The sequence below is a fragment of the Macrobrachium rosenbergii genome, chromosome 7 (genome assembly GCF_040412425.1).
Source record: "Macrobrachium rosenbergii isolate ZJJX-2024 chromosome 7, ASM4041242v1, whole genome shotgun sequence".
In the NCBI taxonomy this organism is placed as follows: Eukaryota; Metazoa; Arthropoda; class Malacostraca; order Decapoda; family Palaemonidae; genus Macrobrachium; species Macrobrachium rosenbergii.
In genome coordinates, this window is record NC_089747.1 from 3,538,471 (window position 1) to 3,558,671 (window position 20,201).

Consider the following 20,201-nt stretch of genomic DNA (forward strand, 5'->3'; position numbering starts at 1 on the left):
TGGGCAACAAGCATCCTGACTTTAAAGTTCGAGTACAGTATTTGACATTGGTTTTTGAAGAGAGAAAAACTTGGCTCTTAATGTGTCCTGATCACAGTGCAAAATAACGTTGAATTTGACAGTTGTATCGACATATTAAAAAATAATTTGAATTCACAATATAAATATAAAAATATTTTATGGAATTACCTTCCTCCTAGCACTGGTAATTGGTATCTCAACAATGATTTCCTGCACTCATTAAGGCTTCAAATTACTCTTGGTACAAGTAAGTCTGAGGGCTTCCTGTGGTGATGGGAAGAACTTGCTTGAGCAAATGATAGAATTTTTGTATAGTAAAAACTCAGCTCTGCTAAATTTGTTTATTGGGCATTAAGCATAGATTAAATAAGGTCTGCATTTATTTTTGTTTAATCTGTGACTGAAGCTGCAGTTTAATTAGTACAGTATCTTGTCCTGTGATTGTAATGTGAAAACATGACCACAGTATTAAGCGCTTTGTTTTTATCTGTCACGCAGGTCGCTGCATCACTGCTATGTTCCGCAAGTTCCATCCGGAACACTTTGTTTGCTCGTTTTGCCTGAAGCAACTGAACAAGGGCACCTTCAAGGAACAGAACGACAAGCCCTACTGCCATGGATGCTTCGACAAACTCTTCGGTTAAGTTACTTACGGGACACCGAGTCGAGGTTGGAAGTCAAGGTACAACACAGTGAATGGTGCGTTCAAACACGCAGAGACTTGAGGATATGTTTACAATTCTACGGATTCATTTTGAGAAGAAACGTACTGAGAAAACTATGGAAAAGTATCTGGTGTGTCTGGAGGAAAAGAAAGAGAAAAGGATCTATTCTCCAACCAGTCATAGTTACTGTCCCTTGCATGATAGGTAGTATGTTTATGTCTGCATCTGTTCAACAGACTGTTATAGCTGTAGGTCGATACAGACCTTATTACCCATCTTTTGTGGCGAAAGGTTTCGCAGAATTATCAACACATGCTTCTTTCGGTAACTTCATTGTTCCGCATTGCTCATACCAATACAAAAGGCGAACAGTTAGAGAATTTCCTACAACCGTGTATATTGGTTTTATAGTTTCATACTGCATTGTGATTAAATTTGCATTAGTATATGTTCATTGTAAATATGAAGAGTGGACTCCGAGTGAATTCTTGTGGTACTTGTTGTGTGAAATAATGAGCTTTAGAATTAATCCTCAAAGTAAGATAAGTAGAGGGTTTGACATATTCTGTCATTCGTTATTATACTACTTTGTCGTACTATTTACAAAAATATTACTAAACTTTAGTGAATTTTTTGTACTAAAATCTATCATTAGATTGCACTCCAGATTGTCAGTGCAGTACAACTGTACAACTCATTTTATATATGCATAGGGTAGTATGACATTAGTGTTTTAATTAGAGAGTAAAAGGTGCATGGAGATTTTAAAATCCTTCTTAATTCCAGCAAAAAAAAAAAACTGTATTTAAGAAGGAATTGCTTTCATAACTCGTGCTGATATTGAGTTTTGTTAAAAATCTCTTCCTAAGTTAGAATGTTGACAATTGTGCTTCATGTTTTCATGCAGTCCCTTATTATTTTATATGCAATAACTTGGCAAGAAATCTTTCAAATGATATTAACACAACTGCATACAGGTTGCAATTGGTGCATTAACTTGTGGCTTTTAGAATTGCAGCACAAATTTTTCAAGTTATAGTAAACTGTGCACAAATGTATGCACAAAAATGCACCACCAGCATGGTGTCAGCTTCGAAGTTCTCTGTGAATAGGATGCTCAACTCTGATAACTGGTATACTAATAGTAACGATGATGCTGCTGTCTGGTGCCGTGTTGTCATCACATTGAATGACAAAAGTGCAATACTGATCGTTTGACCGAAGTTGCAATCGTAAGCGTTTTTAATGACGCGCACTTCTTACAGCATATTCAAGAAAGCTCATGTTTTGACTATTTTTGTGTTATAGGGTGATCATAGTAGGGAGACATTACTCTATTTTCTGTGCCCAAATATTATATTTTATTATTCCTGTGTTCTTTGTGTCTCTTAACCATATAGAAGCTATTTTGGTAGAAAAGGGGTAAGAGAATAACATAGCTTACTGAAATGTCTTTTTTTTTTTCCCCTTGGTGTTGGGAGATATATGTGCTATGTCAGCAATGTTGTTAATGCTTGTTTGCATAAATGCATTTGAGCTTTTATATAAACACTTTTATTGTAGAATGCCTTATTCCTTTCTGGCCACATTCTCATGTACAGTACACATTGAATGATGTTTTAACCGGACTTTTCATCGTTAGCTTTAAGATCAGGTGAGTCCGCCCCCTTGGTATATGCCTTTGGATCAATCATCCTCCAAAAAAGGGGTAGTCATTTTCTTTACCCCCTAAAAACCATATCACATTTCGTCTCAGATAGTCTAAGAGCATCCATTCCTGTCGAAATGGAAACTTTAACTTTAGGTTAGTTTCTTTCATGCGTAGAACAATATTTTCTGTATCTCTCTCATATATATCTTATCTATAACTTTGAGTGATAAGTTCTGCATGAAGAGGATTGTTAATGTTACTGTTTAGGTCTACTGTAGTGAAGGGTGATTTTGAAGTCCTAAGTCAACCGTTTTTTGTAGCTTTTGTAATTGATTAGTAGGGAAGAGTAATTTAAAGGTTTTATGTAAATTATTTAGCACCTAATATATAGAGATATTTAAAAGTTAGGAGTTTTTCCTGCTTGCACAATAACATTGTTTCTAACACTTTATGCCAAGGTGTTGCAGCACTTTTTTTTCCATTGCTCTGATACGCCACATCATCACAGAACTTCCATGGCAGTTTGTGAACTGAATTTATTGATGAAGTTGAACTACTGTATTTAATAACTGACTAAACGGATTAACAATAATAACGGTTCTGATGATATGAATACAGAGAAGAACAGGCACACTTTGAGGTGACACCTTTAATTTATTTCTCTAATTGGCATATTGAGAATTTCATGCTACGTTGCATTATCTGTATATTAATCCTGAATGTGATTCTTACTATGGGTTTATTTTTGTTACATTACGTGGAAAAATTATTTATTGATACTTCATTTTGATTCTGATCGACTTAATATTAACTACTCTGGATGTGATTAGGTTTAGGGTTTTTATGTATTTCGTTGCTTAGTGATGGTAACACAGTGTCTCGTTTTCTTTTATGAGGGTAAAACTGCTGATCTTTTTTATTTTTCTGTAGATGCATTAGCTCCTTGATATCAGTCATAATAGCATGTACTCAGATTTTCAAAAGTATGAATCTTTCTTTAGGGAAACTAACTTTGACGATGATATTAAAAAATATCACATCTTAATTTTGTATTCCTGTAATTGCCTGGGTAAAATTGATTCTAATTCAATTTGTCTAAGTCATAATATTTAATTTTATGTAGAGTAATCCATTAAAATGTATCTCGCACTAATGTGACTTACCAAGGTTTGAAGACTTGTGTTCCAAAGCCTTATATATATATATATATATATTCTTTCTAGGTTAGCAAGAATCATTACATTATCGAAAATGAATGAAATATGTAATTAAATATTATTATAGTGGAATAACAAGAAGAGGAACACAATCTTTTTGTGCGCACCAAGCTAACATTCTTTGCAGAACTAAGAAATGCATTGCTCTACCATACTGAATCAAAAGGGTTTTTATGTGCTAACTTTGAGATTGCACTTATGTATCAGACTGATTTGTGTTGGCCTGGTAGTCCATTCAGAATACCCTATGCTGTACTGTTGTTTGGTTGTATAGTCGTTTAAATCAAAGATGATTGTAACATATTGATAATTCCTTTTAATTTGTTCTTTTTCTTGTAAATTGTATGCATGTTTTGATAAATGCAGACTTCAGATGTGTGGTCTGATACAAGGAAAATTTGATAAAGTGACACTCTTAGGAAAAGTCAAGCAGACTTATGGTGTTTGATAATTTTTATATTATTAAAATGCTCATTAGAAGTTCAGGGAAGGTATTTTAGAACTTTTCACAAATCTGACACTGTGGCTTAGGCAAAAGTCTTTTCTTCAAACAATTTCAAGTTATGGAAGCTTTTAACCTTGTGTTTATACATTAAGTTTGAAGGGTACTCATTCTAACTTTATTCTCGCCTGTATATATTGTAAAATTCTTGTGACTGTTGGGGTGCTGAATATACAGTTTCATGGCAAAATGTGGTTTCAGCTTTTTAGGAGAGTAAGTTTGGCATTTCAGGTATTTGTGAGAGGTGACATGAATTGGTTCAGTGCAGTAAGGGTTCTCTGCTTTTACAGTCTGCGTTCTGTTAGCAAATGAAGGATATCAGTTCCCTTCTGACTTCTGTTATTATTGAATCATTTTAGCTTTGTGTTGCTTTTAATGATAAGCTCATATGTTTGGATTATCAGTAATGATTATTGATATTGAACTGAATATTGAAATTGCTGTCAGTTTCTTACTCCTAATGGTATAATGAAGTTTCCATTGGCTCTTCTCATTATTGATAATAAGAGTTTGGCAATATTGTAATACATTAATTTATTCACAGTATTGTCTCATTTGACAGTGTAAACTTGTTCCTTTGCTTTTGCGCGCAAAATGGCGGGAATGGGCCACATAGCATAAAAGACTCATTGCCAAGTTTACGGAAATGAAGTTTGTTAAGTATTACCATTTAAATGGCAGAATATGCAGGACCAATGTATTTTAGAAAAACTGAGTTTTTTCAGGTAATTTTACCTTTACAAAAGATAAGCCTCTGTTCAAGACAGAGGTGGTGACAATCTTCATATTTAGGTGGTCCTAAGTATTTTAAGATTAATGTTTTATAACTCACGGGAAACATCCTCGTTGCTGTTTTTTCCTCCTAATCATTATCGTCCACTGCTCCCAGACAGTATTGTAATACCATGTCCTTTCCATGTGCTAAGTTAAGTAAAGCAGTCTTATTATAACAGCTGTTTCAGTATACCCTCCAGACTCCCAGCGTCTTCTTGTAGGATGAGTGCATCAAAGCACTTCATATGATTTACTGTTCTGGACAAGGTACCATACATAGGACTTCCTCTCCTTTCGTTTCTGGCATTTGGCTCTTGGTTTATTGAATGTGGTCCCATATTGGTGACTTGGAGAGTATCTGAATATGAGTTTTCTTGTTCATAGCACAATATTTAAAATTGTGTGATTAACTGATATGGTCAAACAAGGAAATCTTGCGCCAAGCACATTTCTTCATGGTGGACCCCATCTCAACAGACTGGCAATCCTGCAGGTTCCAAGAGTGATTCATCTATCCTTGAACATCATTCTCAAGTGATATGAATATATATACAGTATATAACCCCAGTCTATGACAAGCAAATTAATTCCCTATCTTAATTGCAACACCCATTTATGAGCTTTCCATCTTAGTGGACTAATAAGTGTGCAATACTACACCTTATGAGGCTAACAAATCTACAAGACCACAGCTTGTGGGACTAATAAATCTACAAGACTACAGCTAATGAGGCTAACATAGCTAGTAAAAGGATATAATACGAAAAGCCAAATCAGACCTTGGATCCCTGGATGAAATACAGACTTTTAGTTGATTATACACCCTTATTTTATCATTTTTTAACCTCAGAATGGCAATATATCAACATGTCAAGTATAATATTATGACGTATATGTAATTGTGTTCATACAACAAATAAACTTTGCATTTAACTGAAGCAGGTTGCTTGTTGTTCACGAAAGACCTGAGAGAGCAGTTCTGGAAAATCACAGCTTTATAATTTCCAAGAATATTTTTATCTCGTACATAAAAACAAAAAGCCTCAAACAAAAACATTTACTTTATATTCTTTACAGTACAGTTCAATGGCTCTCAATATTTAATTATGTATTTGTGTTGAACATAGATGGACAAAGTTAATTTCAGAGTTTGTTCTTGCTTATCACTCAATTAGACATTGGCCTTTTGCCTAATCGATGGAATTTGAGAGACAAATGAGATCCAGGGTCAGAGGTCCACAAAGGCATCTATTTTTCACCACATCAACATCACATATGGCCCACTATGAGCATGGGCACTTGTCACCTAGCTTAAATTGGTTTTGATCTATAAACCAAACACAACAAAGATGAGGTTTTAGAAATTGTTGCGTGCATGTTGCACACTCAATCATTTCTTTTTCTACCTTTCCAATGATAAAAAAAGAAAAATGTTTTTTAGACACTAAATGTAGTTAGGCATCAGTATAGATTGTCTAGGCCTGGCTGCCCCATATATTCTAGTAACTAATGTTATCATGATGAAAATTACTACTATATGTTAGCCTGGCCTACACCTGCCTCACTTTTATCACTTGTAACCTATATACTGACAGAAACAGTTTTATGATGGAATATGTCTTAAAATACATGCAGAAACAATGAGTAAGACATGTTTCCCCTGACCTACGTGACTTGTCCTTTGCTCTGATGCCTTTTTTTTTTTTTATCCAATCTATCTTTTACTATATTTTATGCCATAGTTAATGATGGATTACTGTATGGTATGTACAGTAGGGTGAGACAGACTTTGCATTACATCTATCACTGCACTGAGAATTTTTTAAATAAGACTGGAGCCCGAGATTCAAAGAAAATAGTGAAACTGTAAACAGCCTCCTTTTGTTTTGCTATGGGTAAACTATTAATCTGCATAAACCCTAATCAAACTTGAACCCATATATGTATGTATTTCACATATTTAGACCTAGCCTTACTGGAATACTGACATTAGCCCAGTAAACTACCTACTGTATTAGGTAGGGCTGAGTTTTATAAAACTGTGCCATGTTGAGAGGTTTTGCTGAATACAATACTGTATGACATATTTAAACATATTTAAGTGGTGTTTAAATCTAGTGTTTAAAGGGCTTCCTTCAAAGCAGAAGCAAAATAAGGATACACTATCTAAATACAATAATAGATCACTGTTTTGGTGGCCATCTTTGTTTACATGCAACAGTGTATTTCCTGTTGGTACAGTCACTTTCAAGGGTTCAGTGAGGCAGGACAAAAAATTTCTCAAGAATGCGAATACTGAAATGAAGCCAAGTGTACCCAACAACAGACTTGCACTTGTTTCTATATTGCTCAAGTAGTGTCCTGCAAGGTAAATGTCTGACACAATATCTGGTTTCATTTTGAAGAATAGTTTTCTTATAGATTTATATAGCCCCTGATTATGATTATGGGCTTGGTTTTTATGATGAGAAACTGATTTCTGTGTTGTCAAGAGATGATGCTCTATAAAATGTTATTCTCCTTAAATTCAAGGACTTAGATGCTCTAAAACATTTACCTTGATGCAGAGCAGTTAATTTTAACAAATTTATCATGGTCAAGTGTAACATAGCGTACACTAAGTAGCCCTATAATAATGGTTGACCTTGTATAAAAAAGAGCCACATGGTTTTGAAACAGTGGATGAGAGTTACCTAAGAATTGTTTAGTTCCCTGTATTGAATTTGTCCATGTTTACCCTTAGGTGTAAAAGGTTAAAGGCAAAGCCTTGCTTTGGTAAGAGTGAGCCAGGTAACTCAGACTGGTAAAGCCTGTGGAAACTTTCCCAGTAGGGTGAAATTATGGTCAACTTCAGCTTCAGTTTACCACATCCTTTTATAGGATAGGCTAACCCCAGTGATTAGGTTAGACTAGAATGTAAGTGCTATCAGGTCAGGGCTGTTTTTACTATGTTGTTTTTCAGTAGTTCCTGCTGGCTAGGGTCTCTTATCTCCATTAGAATTCAGACCAACCCAGTCTTCTGGAGATTAGGCCTAGGACTGTCCATGAAAGTGACAACTGTTTAGGGTTCTCATGTGCAAAATTTTTTAATGCAGGGGAAGCCTTGATATATTTATATATTTTTTTAATATGTACATACATAAAGATTCGTAAATGTCCAATGGGAAAAGTTGGTGTGAATGGACAAACCCTTCTAAATGCACAGCACTGTCAAAGATAGGAAGAGAAAAATCTAAAAAGAGTTTATGTCAAATACAAAATTCTTATTATGCAAACACAAACAGATTGAGGAAGCATACGAATTGCTGAAAAGAATTAGATACAAGATTTGATAATAAACAAATGCAAACTATAAAAAGGCATTTGATGTGCTATTGCTGGCTTGTGAAGTATAGCTGTCAATCGATTTATAGTTATACTTCACAAGCCAGCAATAGCACATTGAATGCCTTCTTATAGTTTGAATATATTATCAAATCTAGTATCTTTTTCAGCAATTCGTAGGCTTCCTCAGTCTGCTTGTATTTGTATAAGATTAATTTTGTCTTGTATTATTAAGAATAATGTGGGAAATCCCAATTTCATAAAAGATCCCAAATCAGTTTTAATATATGTGATTATTTCTTAGAAAAAATGGCAGATACTATTAATGTTACAAAAACACTCGAACCTTTAAGGATAAATGCCAAGTTTGTCTTCATTAAACAAAGCAGACGAATTTTCTGAAAGGAATAGGGCTTAAATAAGATGCAAAAAATACAGCATTTAGATACCGATGAATAGAATAATTCAGTTAAATATCATTGGATGAAATAGGAAATGTAGTGTACAGCTGAAAATGGCATTTTAGTAGTGATACTGAGGTCGTAGTGGTGGTAAGACACGTCAGCTTTTCACTCCCGAATCTAGCGCTGAACAAACTGCGCTTTGTGGTTGTTAGGAAGCAGTGCAGTGTGACTTCTTATCGGTTAAGACTAATGTAAATCTCATCTCAGGATGAGTGTTTGCTATTCGTGCATGAGTAGAACCTGCGTGTTGTAGTAGGCTATAGGCACAAGAACTGTGCAATGTTGCTGGAGTAAAAAGTGAAAACCTACAAAAGTAAATTTGTTCTACGATTTGTGTTGATGATTGGTAACTGCTAGAACACCATTTGCTTTATGATTAGAAAACTCTGAAGGATAAACTGGGGCCTGACACTATGACAGATAGTTGATCATATTTCTGCAAAGGTGCAAGATGAAGTCATCGATAAGGTAGGAAGAGGTATGAGGTCAAGAAGAGGCAGAAAAGCGTTGCAAGGAAGCTTAAGATAGGTGAGTCTGCAGGTATTGAGGTAGGTACTAGGTAGTCAAAGAGGAGAAAGACGTAGTTGAGGGAAGAATTCAAGTTGATGATAGCAGATTTACAGAGAAGAAATAGTTATGGATACTGAAACTGAGGGGGGAGAGATGATGCTGCGTATGACATTGATAACGTTGGCAACGTAGCTACAAAAAATGTGAAGAATTAAGAATATAACCAGTAACATAACCAGAAGAGGTATTTTTAGCTTTAATTCGTAATATTTCAAAGTTTTAAAAGATAAAGCGCATAACACACGCAGACACACAAAGAATGCAATATTTTTTTGTTTTTCAATTTAACCTTTAGCAATTCTTTGCCATTGTTTGTTTTACCAAAATAAACCTAGCAAAAATGTTTATAGTTTCGATTTTTATAAGTAATGCGAGTAGTTACTTACAGTAATTATCAATCAAGTAATTATATTAAAAATGAATTTGTTAATAGTAAATGCTTGTGGAGTTTTGTCAAGTTCTTGGCGATAAAGACCAAACTTAAGATATGAATACTAGAACTAATAAGCTTCCATTGAACAATGCGGATAAAAAAACATTAGTTCATCGTATTTGGAATGTTTCATCTGTTCTTTTACCATTTTGTAAACTATTTTTCTCGCTGTTTGTCGTAACATACTTGGCATAAGCTGGAGATTTTTTACATTTGTAGTAAAATCCATCTTTGATAGCGCTCAACATTTTAAATTGTTAATTTTTTATTCAGTCCAGGGTCAATAACGATTATTGATTATTGTTATTGCTGTTGTAGTGTTCATTTCCGCGTCATTTTTGAAGATTCGTCTGCTTCTTATTTTACCAGAAAGATGTAGTAAAATTATTTTAATATTTCTAATATTGAAGGTTATAGATATAATTGTTTGTTAAGAATGTTATTATTATTAAAATAAATTTATATTTAAGCTCTAAAAATAGATAATATTGATTTTTTTTATTAAAAACTTTAATAATAAAGATAATAGCCTTTTGATACCGTTTTTTTTAATGCAAGAGCTGCTAATTATTACTTTTATTTTTTAAAAGATGTTTTCTGATGGAATTGAAATAAGTTTAGACAAAATGAATCAAAAAGGCTCTAAATAACTCATGGCCTTTGTAAAATTCGTAAAGTTTAGTATATACGGTATGTAGAATTGAAAGCAATATCGTCTGTCGACAAAAAGTTGTCAGTTACCATTTAAAAATAGTTTTATATTATAGTTATTTTAAGTGTCAATAGATGTCCATACCGTCGGCATCACACACGGCCACTCACTTCTAAAAAAATACTAGATGGCTGAAAAGAAGACACAAAAATATTACGAAGTCTATAATTAGATAGAATAAAAAATATTCCCAAGCTATAAATGTGGATTTTTGGAATAAAAATGCATGCACTGAACATTTTAAGGCCATTAATTGCCATTCAGTCAAAAGCTAGGTAGTTGGAAAGCTATTATTCTATTTTTAATTTTGTTTTCAATTTGGAATCGCTTATGTTTTCTTGTTTTACCGAAAGGACTTCACAAAAGTCCTCGAAGATCTCTATTTTTCAATTCATTCTAAATCTGCAAGGGCTGAATGTTTATTATGATTCACTACAAATGACTACGTCGTACATTCAGAGGTTTTCCAATAAAAACTCGTGATCTCCTTTTTAGAAATGAGATCAGTTGAAAAATTTACCTGCTTTTTGTTTTACCATATAAGTTTAGCAAAATACCTTTAAAACGAAGCATTTACAAGTAAAATCTGTAATTTTTTGGAATAAGTAGTAATGATATTTGGTAATTTCTGTAATTTTACAAAAATCTTAGATGAAAAACTTTCATGTGCAACATTCAAAAGTTAAAGACAATAGTCAATTTTTTGGTGCAAGTTTGTCATAAAAGTTCTTAGTTATTGTTTATTCTTTAGATTTATTTTAATATCTTTTCTTATAAAGTAAAATATTTATACTGTCAAAATGCTTAAAGACTACATGTTTATTCACATTTCATATTCCTTTGGTAAAACTTTTACAGCTTATATAAAATCGAAGGCGATGTCTTTGGTGCAAGCGAAAAAGTTGTCAGTTACTATTTAATTTTTTACAGTTTTACATTACCCTATGTAAAGTAAAACGTTCATACGTAAAGTGAATCGCAGAAAATAAGAAAACTGAAGGAAAATGAAGTTTTTGAGAGCACAATGGAAGAGAAAAGAAGATGAATTAAGAGGATATAGTATTATCTGCATTGCAATGGAGAGCCTGAACCGGCAACGTTTGTGACACCCTTCAACCCTGTTCCTTTCTACAAGTGTTAAAGAAATTGAAATTTCGTCTATAACTTCACATTATATAACTGGAAAAGTTAAAAATGGTAATGTAAGTAATTTTTAACATTTTATTCGGTTATCTTGGATATGAATTTGTATAGTTTATGGAAGCTTTTATGAAGTAGAGTAGGCTTAGGCTATCATAGGCTATGGCCACTCATAGGCCTAGGCCATTGGTAAAAGTAGGCTGGGCTATGTAAAGTAGCTTGTAACTTATATTTTTCAAGTAGAACCAAGTATTAGCTCTGCGTCGGGTATCGCCCGTGGAAATTGACTTTCTCTATAGTATTTTGGTTGCTTATCAAGATTTTACCATTATTTTTTGTCGCTTAACTGTAATTAACCTCAGAACTGATTATATTTTGCCTTTGCGCATGTGCAGTGTTATAGGGAACTTTTCGGCAAAAGTGGAGTGTCCTTCACCAGGGGCTCTGGGGGACGGAGCCCCCGGCTAAGTAACACTGCATACTAGATTAGGTTAGGTCAGGGTACGTTAGGGTAGTAGCCTATGGTTCCTCTTATAATGGATTTCCTTAGCCAATCCCTTCTTGAACATATGGCTCCCTAATGTCTTTTGTGTTTGCGGAACCGTTCCATACAGCCCGTGCAGAGCTAATACTTAGAAATACCTTAATTTAGTCTAGGCTGTTAACGCTGGTGACGTCCAACTGTAGGCATATTTAGACCTTGTCAGGTAAGAGCATGATATCGTAGGAAAGGTTAGCTGGTTAGGTTGTATTCTCTCGGAAATGCCAACTACAGTCAAAGGGTACCCTAGGGCAGGTCATGTGACCCCTCCGTCTACATTGGCCCTCTTGGTATTGTTTTAGTTTCATCTGGAAATGACTCTCACGGCAGGCACAGACATAACCTATTGCCAGTGCTGTGTAATATGCGTAGGCCAGAAATATAAGAAAATAAGGTACATTTGAAGGACTAGGTCTTTTGTTGTATGGAGAAGAAAATTGAATGACAACTGCAGTTTATGCCACTCCAGAAATGGAAATGTAGCCTGTTGAAAAGCACCAGTTTCAGCTTGGTAACATACGCTAGGTACGTCATCTTTGTGTGTACATGTAGGCTATGATTCCTTATAAGTGTGTAGACATTAATTTTAGTATTGACAAGCAACATATAATCATAATAAAATTATGATACAAAAACTTCCATTGCTCAGTACAAAAAGTATGAAGGGGTAACTGAAGTTGGAATAAATTAATGTATATCAGTTTGCATATAGGAAAACATTCTTTTAATTTTGTGTTATCTGCCCGTTTGGTTAAATATATCCTCATATGCCTAATATTTAACCCAACAGAGTGAGGGGAGATCCTTATTCACATCAGTTGACTGGATTATGTGTCAGGATCCAATTGGCCGCTGAAAAGGGAGGATGCTGAAAGGTATGCCTTGCACTGACGTGTGTTATTTTGTACTTCGTAATCCAAAGAACTTTTGGGATACATTTATCCTGTTTTCCAAGTAATACAGAAGAGTCATCAAATAGCACGCTTTTTTAATTTTAAGCTAATAATGGAATAGCAGTATTAGTCACTATTAAAATACCTTGTTCTTTACCAGGCTTGATCTTTTGAGTCAACAGTTCAAATCTTTTGAGTCAACAGTTCAAATCTGGCTCAGTATTGATGGCCACCATCTGAGGGTTTGAATGACAAGTTTGAATGAAGATGGTTTTGCAGAAGCTGCACCCAGCTGCTCTTCACTAGTGGAGAGGTGCGTTGATGTTAAGGTGGCTTGTTGGTTGCAAATGTGACTCAGTGAACTCTTTAAACCATGTTATAATCACCATAATAAAATGCAGTGTGTATCCATGCATTAGTCATGCATTTTTCTATGTGTAACTGCAGTATTCTACAAGTAATGATATAATTTTTGCTAATAACAACAATGGACCATAGATTGTGTCAATTCTAATAAAAATTTCCTTTTCTTTATTGTGTGGGAGCTTTCAAGCCAATGATTCAAAAGCCATGTCAGTGTAGGTGACCATTGCCTTAGCCTGGCCATTTGCATGTTTGAACCAACATTAAGTGACTTTTGAACGAAGCTGTGATTTTTATGGAAGTACTACTCTTACTCTACAACAGGTAAGTGAAGCAACGTTGATGTTATTGCTTTTTGTAGTTACTTAGTGTTAGTTAACCTTACCTTTTTCCCATAAATGTGGAAATTTGTTGGCTTCCACTAACTCTGAGGCATGATAGGGCAGCTTTTAGAGGTTATATAATAAATTTTTGGTATTTTATTATACTGTAGTACTTAATAGATTGACAAGAGTACTAACCATAATGTTGTGGTGCTAACACTAGAGGAAAACAGGGATTTTCTAGGATTGGCAAGATAGTGCTTGTGAATCACTTTCTCTTGGTACTGAACTTTCCCTTTTAATACGTACACTGAATAGTCGGGCTTATTCTCTAAACACGTTCTATCCTGTGATGTATGACAAAACTACATATTTCATTGGAATTTCAACCTGTGGGATATAAAGATAGATGAGTTATGACCTGTTAGCAGCCAGTCCCAACCCCTTAAAGGGTGTGTTCATTAAGGAATATGGGACTTGAATCAAGATTTTAGCCTCTGATTAATGAATAAAAAAGGAAAATACTCTAATATAATTTTTCAGAAAAATCAATCCAAGTATCTAGTAGCCTTTGAGGAAGCAGGGTCTGTGCAGAATCCATAGGGAAAATAGAAATATTACAGTATTTTTTATAATCATGAAATGCTTGCAGTAGTTTTACATACCATGTTTCTGATGCCGCAACTAAATGGGGTTTTCTTTTTCAGATTATTGCAATTTGCTTGGAATCAAAAGTCATGGATTAAAGTTCAAAATATTCCTGTGCTACACAATTCTCCAGTCTTCATGTACAGTATAGTTGTATCACTGTTAAGTTTTGGGCATGAGTTAGTTGTTGCTGTATGCACGCATACAGAAACACCAGGAATAATCTATCACCGTTTGTTTGTGCTCGTTTGTCATGAATTTCTAGAGCCTTCCAGTGCTTGTTGTCCTACCAGGTCTAATACTTCTCATGTTGACAGTTCTCCACTTCTAATCTCATGACCTAACCATCACAATCCTTGAGATTTTCATTTCATAATACTAGTTAAAGAGTCCGTGGATTGCGTGACAGATTTGTTCTGGATAAAAGCATGAATATTCTGAGTGAAAGAAATTGTTAGACTGAAAGGTTAAGTTAGGTACAGTGCAGTCACTGAATCACTCTTGTTTGATTGTGTAATGAAGAGGGTGCCCAAGATATTACTTGGTTTTGAAACAGAAATGTGTGTTTAAGATCTGTGAGTATGTATGATACAAATATATGCCAGAGATGTGAATACTTGTACTGTATTATACTGGAGACAGAAGATGTGGATACTCACATTATGCTGGAGACTGAATTATAAGATATCTAGAATATTTTAATTTTTAAGTCTTGTATAATTGTTACACTTTATGGGAAATTTGTTAAGTGATTTTAATTAGTTTAGCATTATTTTACAAGCAGCACAGATATCAAGGAGGTTAATATTTTAATGAATTACACTGACTAATGTCTACAAATGGTGTTATTTTTAATGTAACATTGTTTTCAAGTTTCACCATTCATTTAAGGATGAAACCTTTTCGTCCCAAAATATGACTCAGTATTCTGGTTAAACTATTTGTAATACAGTAACATTAATCTTGTGTATAGTCCAACAAAATTTTAGTAATTCATTGGTCTGGTTCTTGTATGCACATTTTTGTTTAGATTTTAAGGAAAAAAAACGCTTCTTGGTAATCTGTGCAGTCTTTTTTTGTATTCTGTATACTGTTTAGTGTACTGGATGTTATTCCAAGATTTGTATTAGTTTATAATGCATTTATGATAGGCAGAACACATTTTACTATGTAAAATATTTAAAAAGTGTAGTTTTGAGATAAAATGAGCAGTTGTTCTTTTAGGAAGTTTATATTTGTAAAGGCCAACCTGAAGAAAGAGAAGTTTTTTGAAGAAAGCTTAAATTTTAGTTTCTTGACTGGCTGGCCTGAAGGATGTGATTTTATTTGAGGTGTAAAAGTTCATTCAGGAAGAAGTCGACCAAGTTGTATGGTGTGTGTATGTCTGTTCAGTAGCATAATAAGTAAATTTATTTGTGTCTGTGGATTAGCGTGTATGTACATTCTAGCTTTTTATAGTGAATTTCATGTGCTATGTGGATTAGCTATCATTTGAATTTCAGCTAACTGTAATAGGTTCTTTAGGTGAAGAGGATCTTTTTATGCCTGTTAAAACTACAGACCAGTTATGTTCATCTCAGGTCCCTCCAAATTTTAGGGGTAAAAAGGAAAAACTTTTCATGTTGTGTTTAAGGTACTACAAATGGGTTCTGCTTATTATACTTATGCATTGCAGCAATGGCCAAATTTGCATTTAATCACTGAATTATTCTCAATGCTTTTTCAAGTGTGTGAATATCAACTTTATTGACTAGATATTTTTAAGGCAGCTGCATTATTTTGTTAATTTTGAGGCAGTTGCATTGTCTTGGTAACTTGATGTAAAGCAATAATTATGTAGTCTTTCTTATTCAGGTTGAGTTAAGAAGTATGTGTTCATATAAAAATCAGACTTATTATACAGTATAGGCCTTATTAGTAGTTTAGGCAGAGACAAATAATTTAATTGGTGGGTAAAAGATAGAAAAATTTTATTTATCAGACAAATAAGATCGTGTTTGATAGGGAGAGCATCAAACCTTACCTACTAAAGTTTTCACTTCATTGCAATCACAAATTCAAAACACTAATACTGTATTTAGGAATTTTGAGAGCTCTCATCCTAGATTCTGTGGGTGGGAAAAGTCCCTTTTATACATAAAAGACCCTGTCATCAGAGCTTATTACTATATGGTATTACCAAGGCAGGATTTTATTACAAAATCGTTTAAATGAGATCATTGAATCACATTTTTAGTCCTGTAGTGCTCACCTGTTGTATTTAGTCTTAGTGAAGGGATAAAATTGGAGGAAAATAAAGGAATTTGCTAGGTAGGTGGATAGAGACCAGGAAGGGAGTTGATAAAAAGAGGAAAGCTAGGAAATAGTGTGACTAAGTTAGGTACCAAAGGGAACCTTTAACAATAAACGAGTCTTGTGTGGGTAATTTTTTGTTTTAAAGCCAACAGGTATTGGAAATAACATGTTGGCTGCATTGCATAATTTCAAGTCATAGAAGTTGAGCAACATTTGGTTGTTAGGTCAGTGATAAGAACCCTGTATAGTAAATAAATTTGGCTACTCCTGCAATAAGGTACATCATTGAAGTCATTTGTGTGTTGTACAAATAAGTATGTCTTGTACTGTTGTACTGTGATTTGGTCATTGTCTAAGAGAAGTTTTTCGTGTTTAGAATGAATTTTTCTTGACGTGAGTCTGAACCTGCTTTAGTCTATAATTCTATTTGTAGATTTGATTGAGAGTCATTCATAATCTGTATCTGTTTAGAAGTTTGCCTGGGTATAGTTAAAGCACCTTAAGTGTTGAAGAATCAATGTTTTAGAGTAGTTGAAAGTTATCTGCTTAGTTGAATACTGTCATGAAATTTCTAAAAACAAAGTTAAATTTTTAAATTGTATTTTGGGATTGAAAATTTTCAGTAATAGGGTTAATTCTCATTACTTTGCAGTTCATGAAGTAATTCAGATATTGTTATACAGTACAATATTTGTAATTTTATTGTTTTCTAGATTCAGTACTTGGATCTTTATCATTGTTATGCAGGGTTAACTTGATCTCAGGCTTATGTCTAGAAAAAATTCATAATGTAATCTGTGACATCAGTGTGGCTTGAATCTAAAGATGAAGTTCTCTTCCAGGTATCGTTGCTGTAAACTTGGAAAGATTAAATAAAGGCTTGTGCCTACACCCCAAGGGGCTGGCTGTAGATGACTGATTGGTTGGTGCCAGCGAGTGAACCCCTGCTATCTGTCACCAGAAGACATAGAGTGAAGTTCAAATGATCACAGGGTACCTCCCATGACAAGTAGAGGCTTGTGCTCTTCTTCACTTTATGGAAAAATTGTGTGACATGTGACAACTGCATTTGACTACTGGAAACCATTTTTCGCTTTGAAATATTCCAGATGGTTGGTATTTACTGAAATAGGAATGAAAACAGCTTTATAATATAATCTAAAGATGACTATAGCTTAAGACTAGCTGAGGTTTTTTCTTATTGGTAGGTTGTTTTACAAGTAGAATACAAATTTTCAAAAGTTTATGAAATTTCACAGAAACAAAGACAATCTTTAACACTGCAGCTTGAGAGGAATTCTGAGTCTTTGTTATAACTTATCAAACAGCCAAATTTTTCTAGTTACACCTGACTAACTTGGAGCAAAATTACTTTGTACAGGTGACTCTGGAAGCATAAGATGAAATTAAGGTTTTTTAAAATCTTTATTCAAGATTGTCTTAGGAACTCCAATTTGTAATTGTTTTACAAAATGTTTTGCTCTCAAAACCTTCTTATCATTATGACCAACTTAAGATTACAAGGAAACCATGTATGAGACTGATTTTTGGGTAACTACCATAGAGCTGAAAGGCACTGTTTTTATATCAGATGTTGTATGTTGTACAAGGTGATTCAGTTTTGATGCATCTCAACAACTTAATAATGCAATGCATATCTTAGTTGCTAAACTCTGTGCTTATGAAACGGAATCTTAAGAAGGAAAAGTCATTAGTTGGCACATCACATCTAGTTTTAAAAGTATTTGCCTCTGAGTCTACAATTTAGGCAGTTAACTATATATTCTACAGTTATTAGGTGTATTATAAGTAAACTTTGTTGCAGACACTCAAAATTTATGGTACTGTACCAGTAAAGTAGTGGTGCTTGTTTTCTAACTCTCTGATTAGCTATTCACATAGATAATTTCTGCATAGAATTGGATGAATTTTGACTGAATATTCTTTAATGGAGATGTCAGTTTTAGCATCAGGTTTCTGGGTTAAATTTTACCGCACTGTACTCTGCTTGTGAATAGGAATTAATTTAGTTACAAAAAGGTCTAATTGGACCACCAAGTTAAAATTTGTAACACTTGCAGGGTTATTCAGTAAGGATATTTTAATGTTTATGGATATGAAAGCCTTTGCTTACTTGTGATTTAAAAGAGGAATTGTTACAAATTTATAATTACGTTTGGAAATCACTTGAGCAGCATTCTGAGGTAGAAATTTGCCAATTTATAGTGATTTAGGTAAGGGTTTTTAAATATTGATAACTGCTGTTCTTAGCTTCATTTCCATGAGATTGCAGAACAGGTAAATGATTTTTAAAACAGGGTATGGTTTGACATACCTTCATGTTAAGCACTGCTTATGTTACTTGAAGGTATGATAAGTAATTTTCATCTAAAATAGATTTTATATTAAAGGTTTGTTAGCATAAAAGTGAACCTGGCTTCTTGAGTATTTCAGAACTCATAGGGCTGGAGGAAGGGTTTGTTAAAGAAGGATAAAAAAGACTGGTATCTCACTCGTTACAAAGCACCGAGAAGGGAAACTTGGGTATACAGATTTGTATACAGTACTGTAGATATACAATACTTTAAATATAAGTATCAGGACAGGTATTTTCTCAAGTTTTCCGAGTCCACAATTTCCTGTGGAAAATTACTTTTACCGGTGGTTTTATTTTGCTGAGAATTTTTTTTGAGTAATTGTAGTATGGTGGTTTTTGCTGGTTATGAAAAATCACAACACACATTACAAGAAATGTCAAGTTGCTGTAGGAGTTAGGTCTTCATCTTGTTTATGGCACTGGGTTTTCCATTTGAGTTCTTTTACGGCAGTTTTGTTGTTCACCTCTGCTGTTACGTGCTGTCATGGCTGTTGGGGTACCCTGCTTATTGTAGAAGACCCATCACTTCATTTATTGTTTTTCAGGCAAAGGAATATAGAAGTTTCATGCTTTCTTATGACTCATTCATAAAGTTAATCAGTTTCTCTGTCTTTGGAATAGTTTCTGCTGCCATCCCAGTAATAACTAGGACTAATTTCTGGCTTCCTTTGAAGTATTTTGACAATAATTGTGTTTTTAAATATTTTTCCAGGTGTTTCCACATATTTGGAGGGATATGTACTTAATTTCTAGATCTCGTTGTGGTTGTTCTGTTCAGAAAGGATATATTCTGATGTTTTGGTGTTTAATGTTTTATTAGGAGGTTTTGTTTTACTTACTTATATTCCTTTGTGTGGCAGTCTGAGAAGTAAGCTGGTTCTTTATTATGAGTATTTAAAGTATAATTGAAAATAGATGGCTTTCTTATGCTCTTAGCTCCTTTAAATCTGTGTTGGACATAGTTATCTGTATGTTGGGATTTTGTTCCCATTTCTATAGAAAGTCTCCTTTCATTGGTCATCTTACGTAGGGTATATTTGACTCTTAAGCAGTTTCCTCAAATTCTTTTCCTTTCTCTGGTAGTATGGCATACTCCAGCTTTTGCTTTCTTAAATAATAATGAAAATTACAATTCAGTTTTCTCCATATTTAAAAAATCTTTTAATCTGTGCCATTTTGAAAGGCAGTTTTTTTATCTTGGGAAGGAAAAATACGGCGTTTTGCTTATATTGCCCTAAATAATGCAAATTAAACCTCATCCTGTAGTTTACAAGATGTAATTATTGGT

General features: G+C 33.9%; 1 protein-coding gene and 1 long non-coding RNA gene across 9 annotated transcripts in view; both read left to right on the forward strand.

Moving 5' to 3' along the window:
• Nucleotides 1–5,006, forward strand: part of Pax (Paxillin) — a 150,857-nt gene extending 145,851 nt beyond the window's left edge. For all 8 annotated transcript variants that reach the window (XM_067106315.1, XM_067106314.1, XM_067106312.1 and 5 more), the window contains one exon: nt 520–5,006. In XM_067106315.1, coding sequence (XP_066962416.1) covers nt 520–665 — 146 coding nt within the window. In that variant the 3' untranslated portion in view covers nt 666–5,006. The remainder of the gene's footprint in view (nt 1–519) is intronic.
• Nucleotides 5,007–11,204: 6,198 nt separating this feature from the next.
• On the forward strand, nt 11,205–13,598 carry LOC136840023 (uncharacterized). Its single transcript, XR_010853501.1, has 3 exons — nt 11,205–11,535; nt 12,805–12,889; nt 13,068–13,598. It is a non-coding gene; the product is annotated as an uncharacterized lncRNA (long non-coding RNA).
• Nucleotides 13,599–20,201: the final 6,603 nt, after the last annotated feature.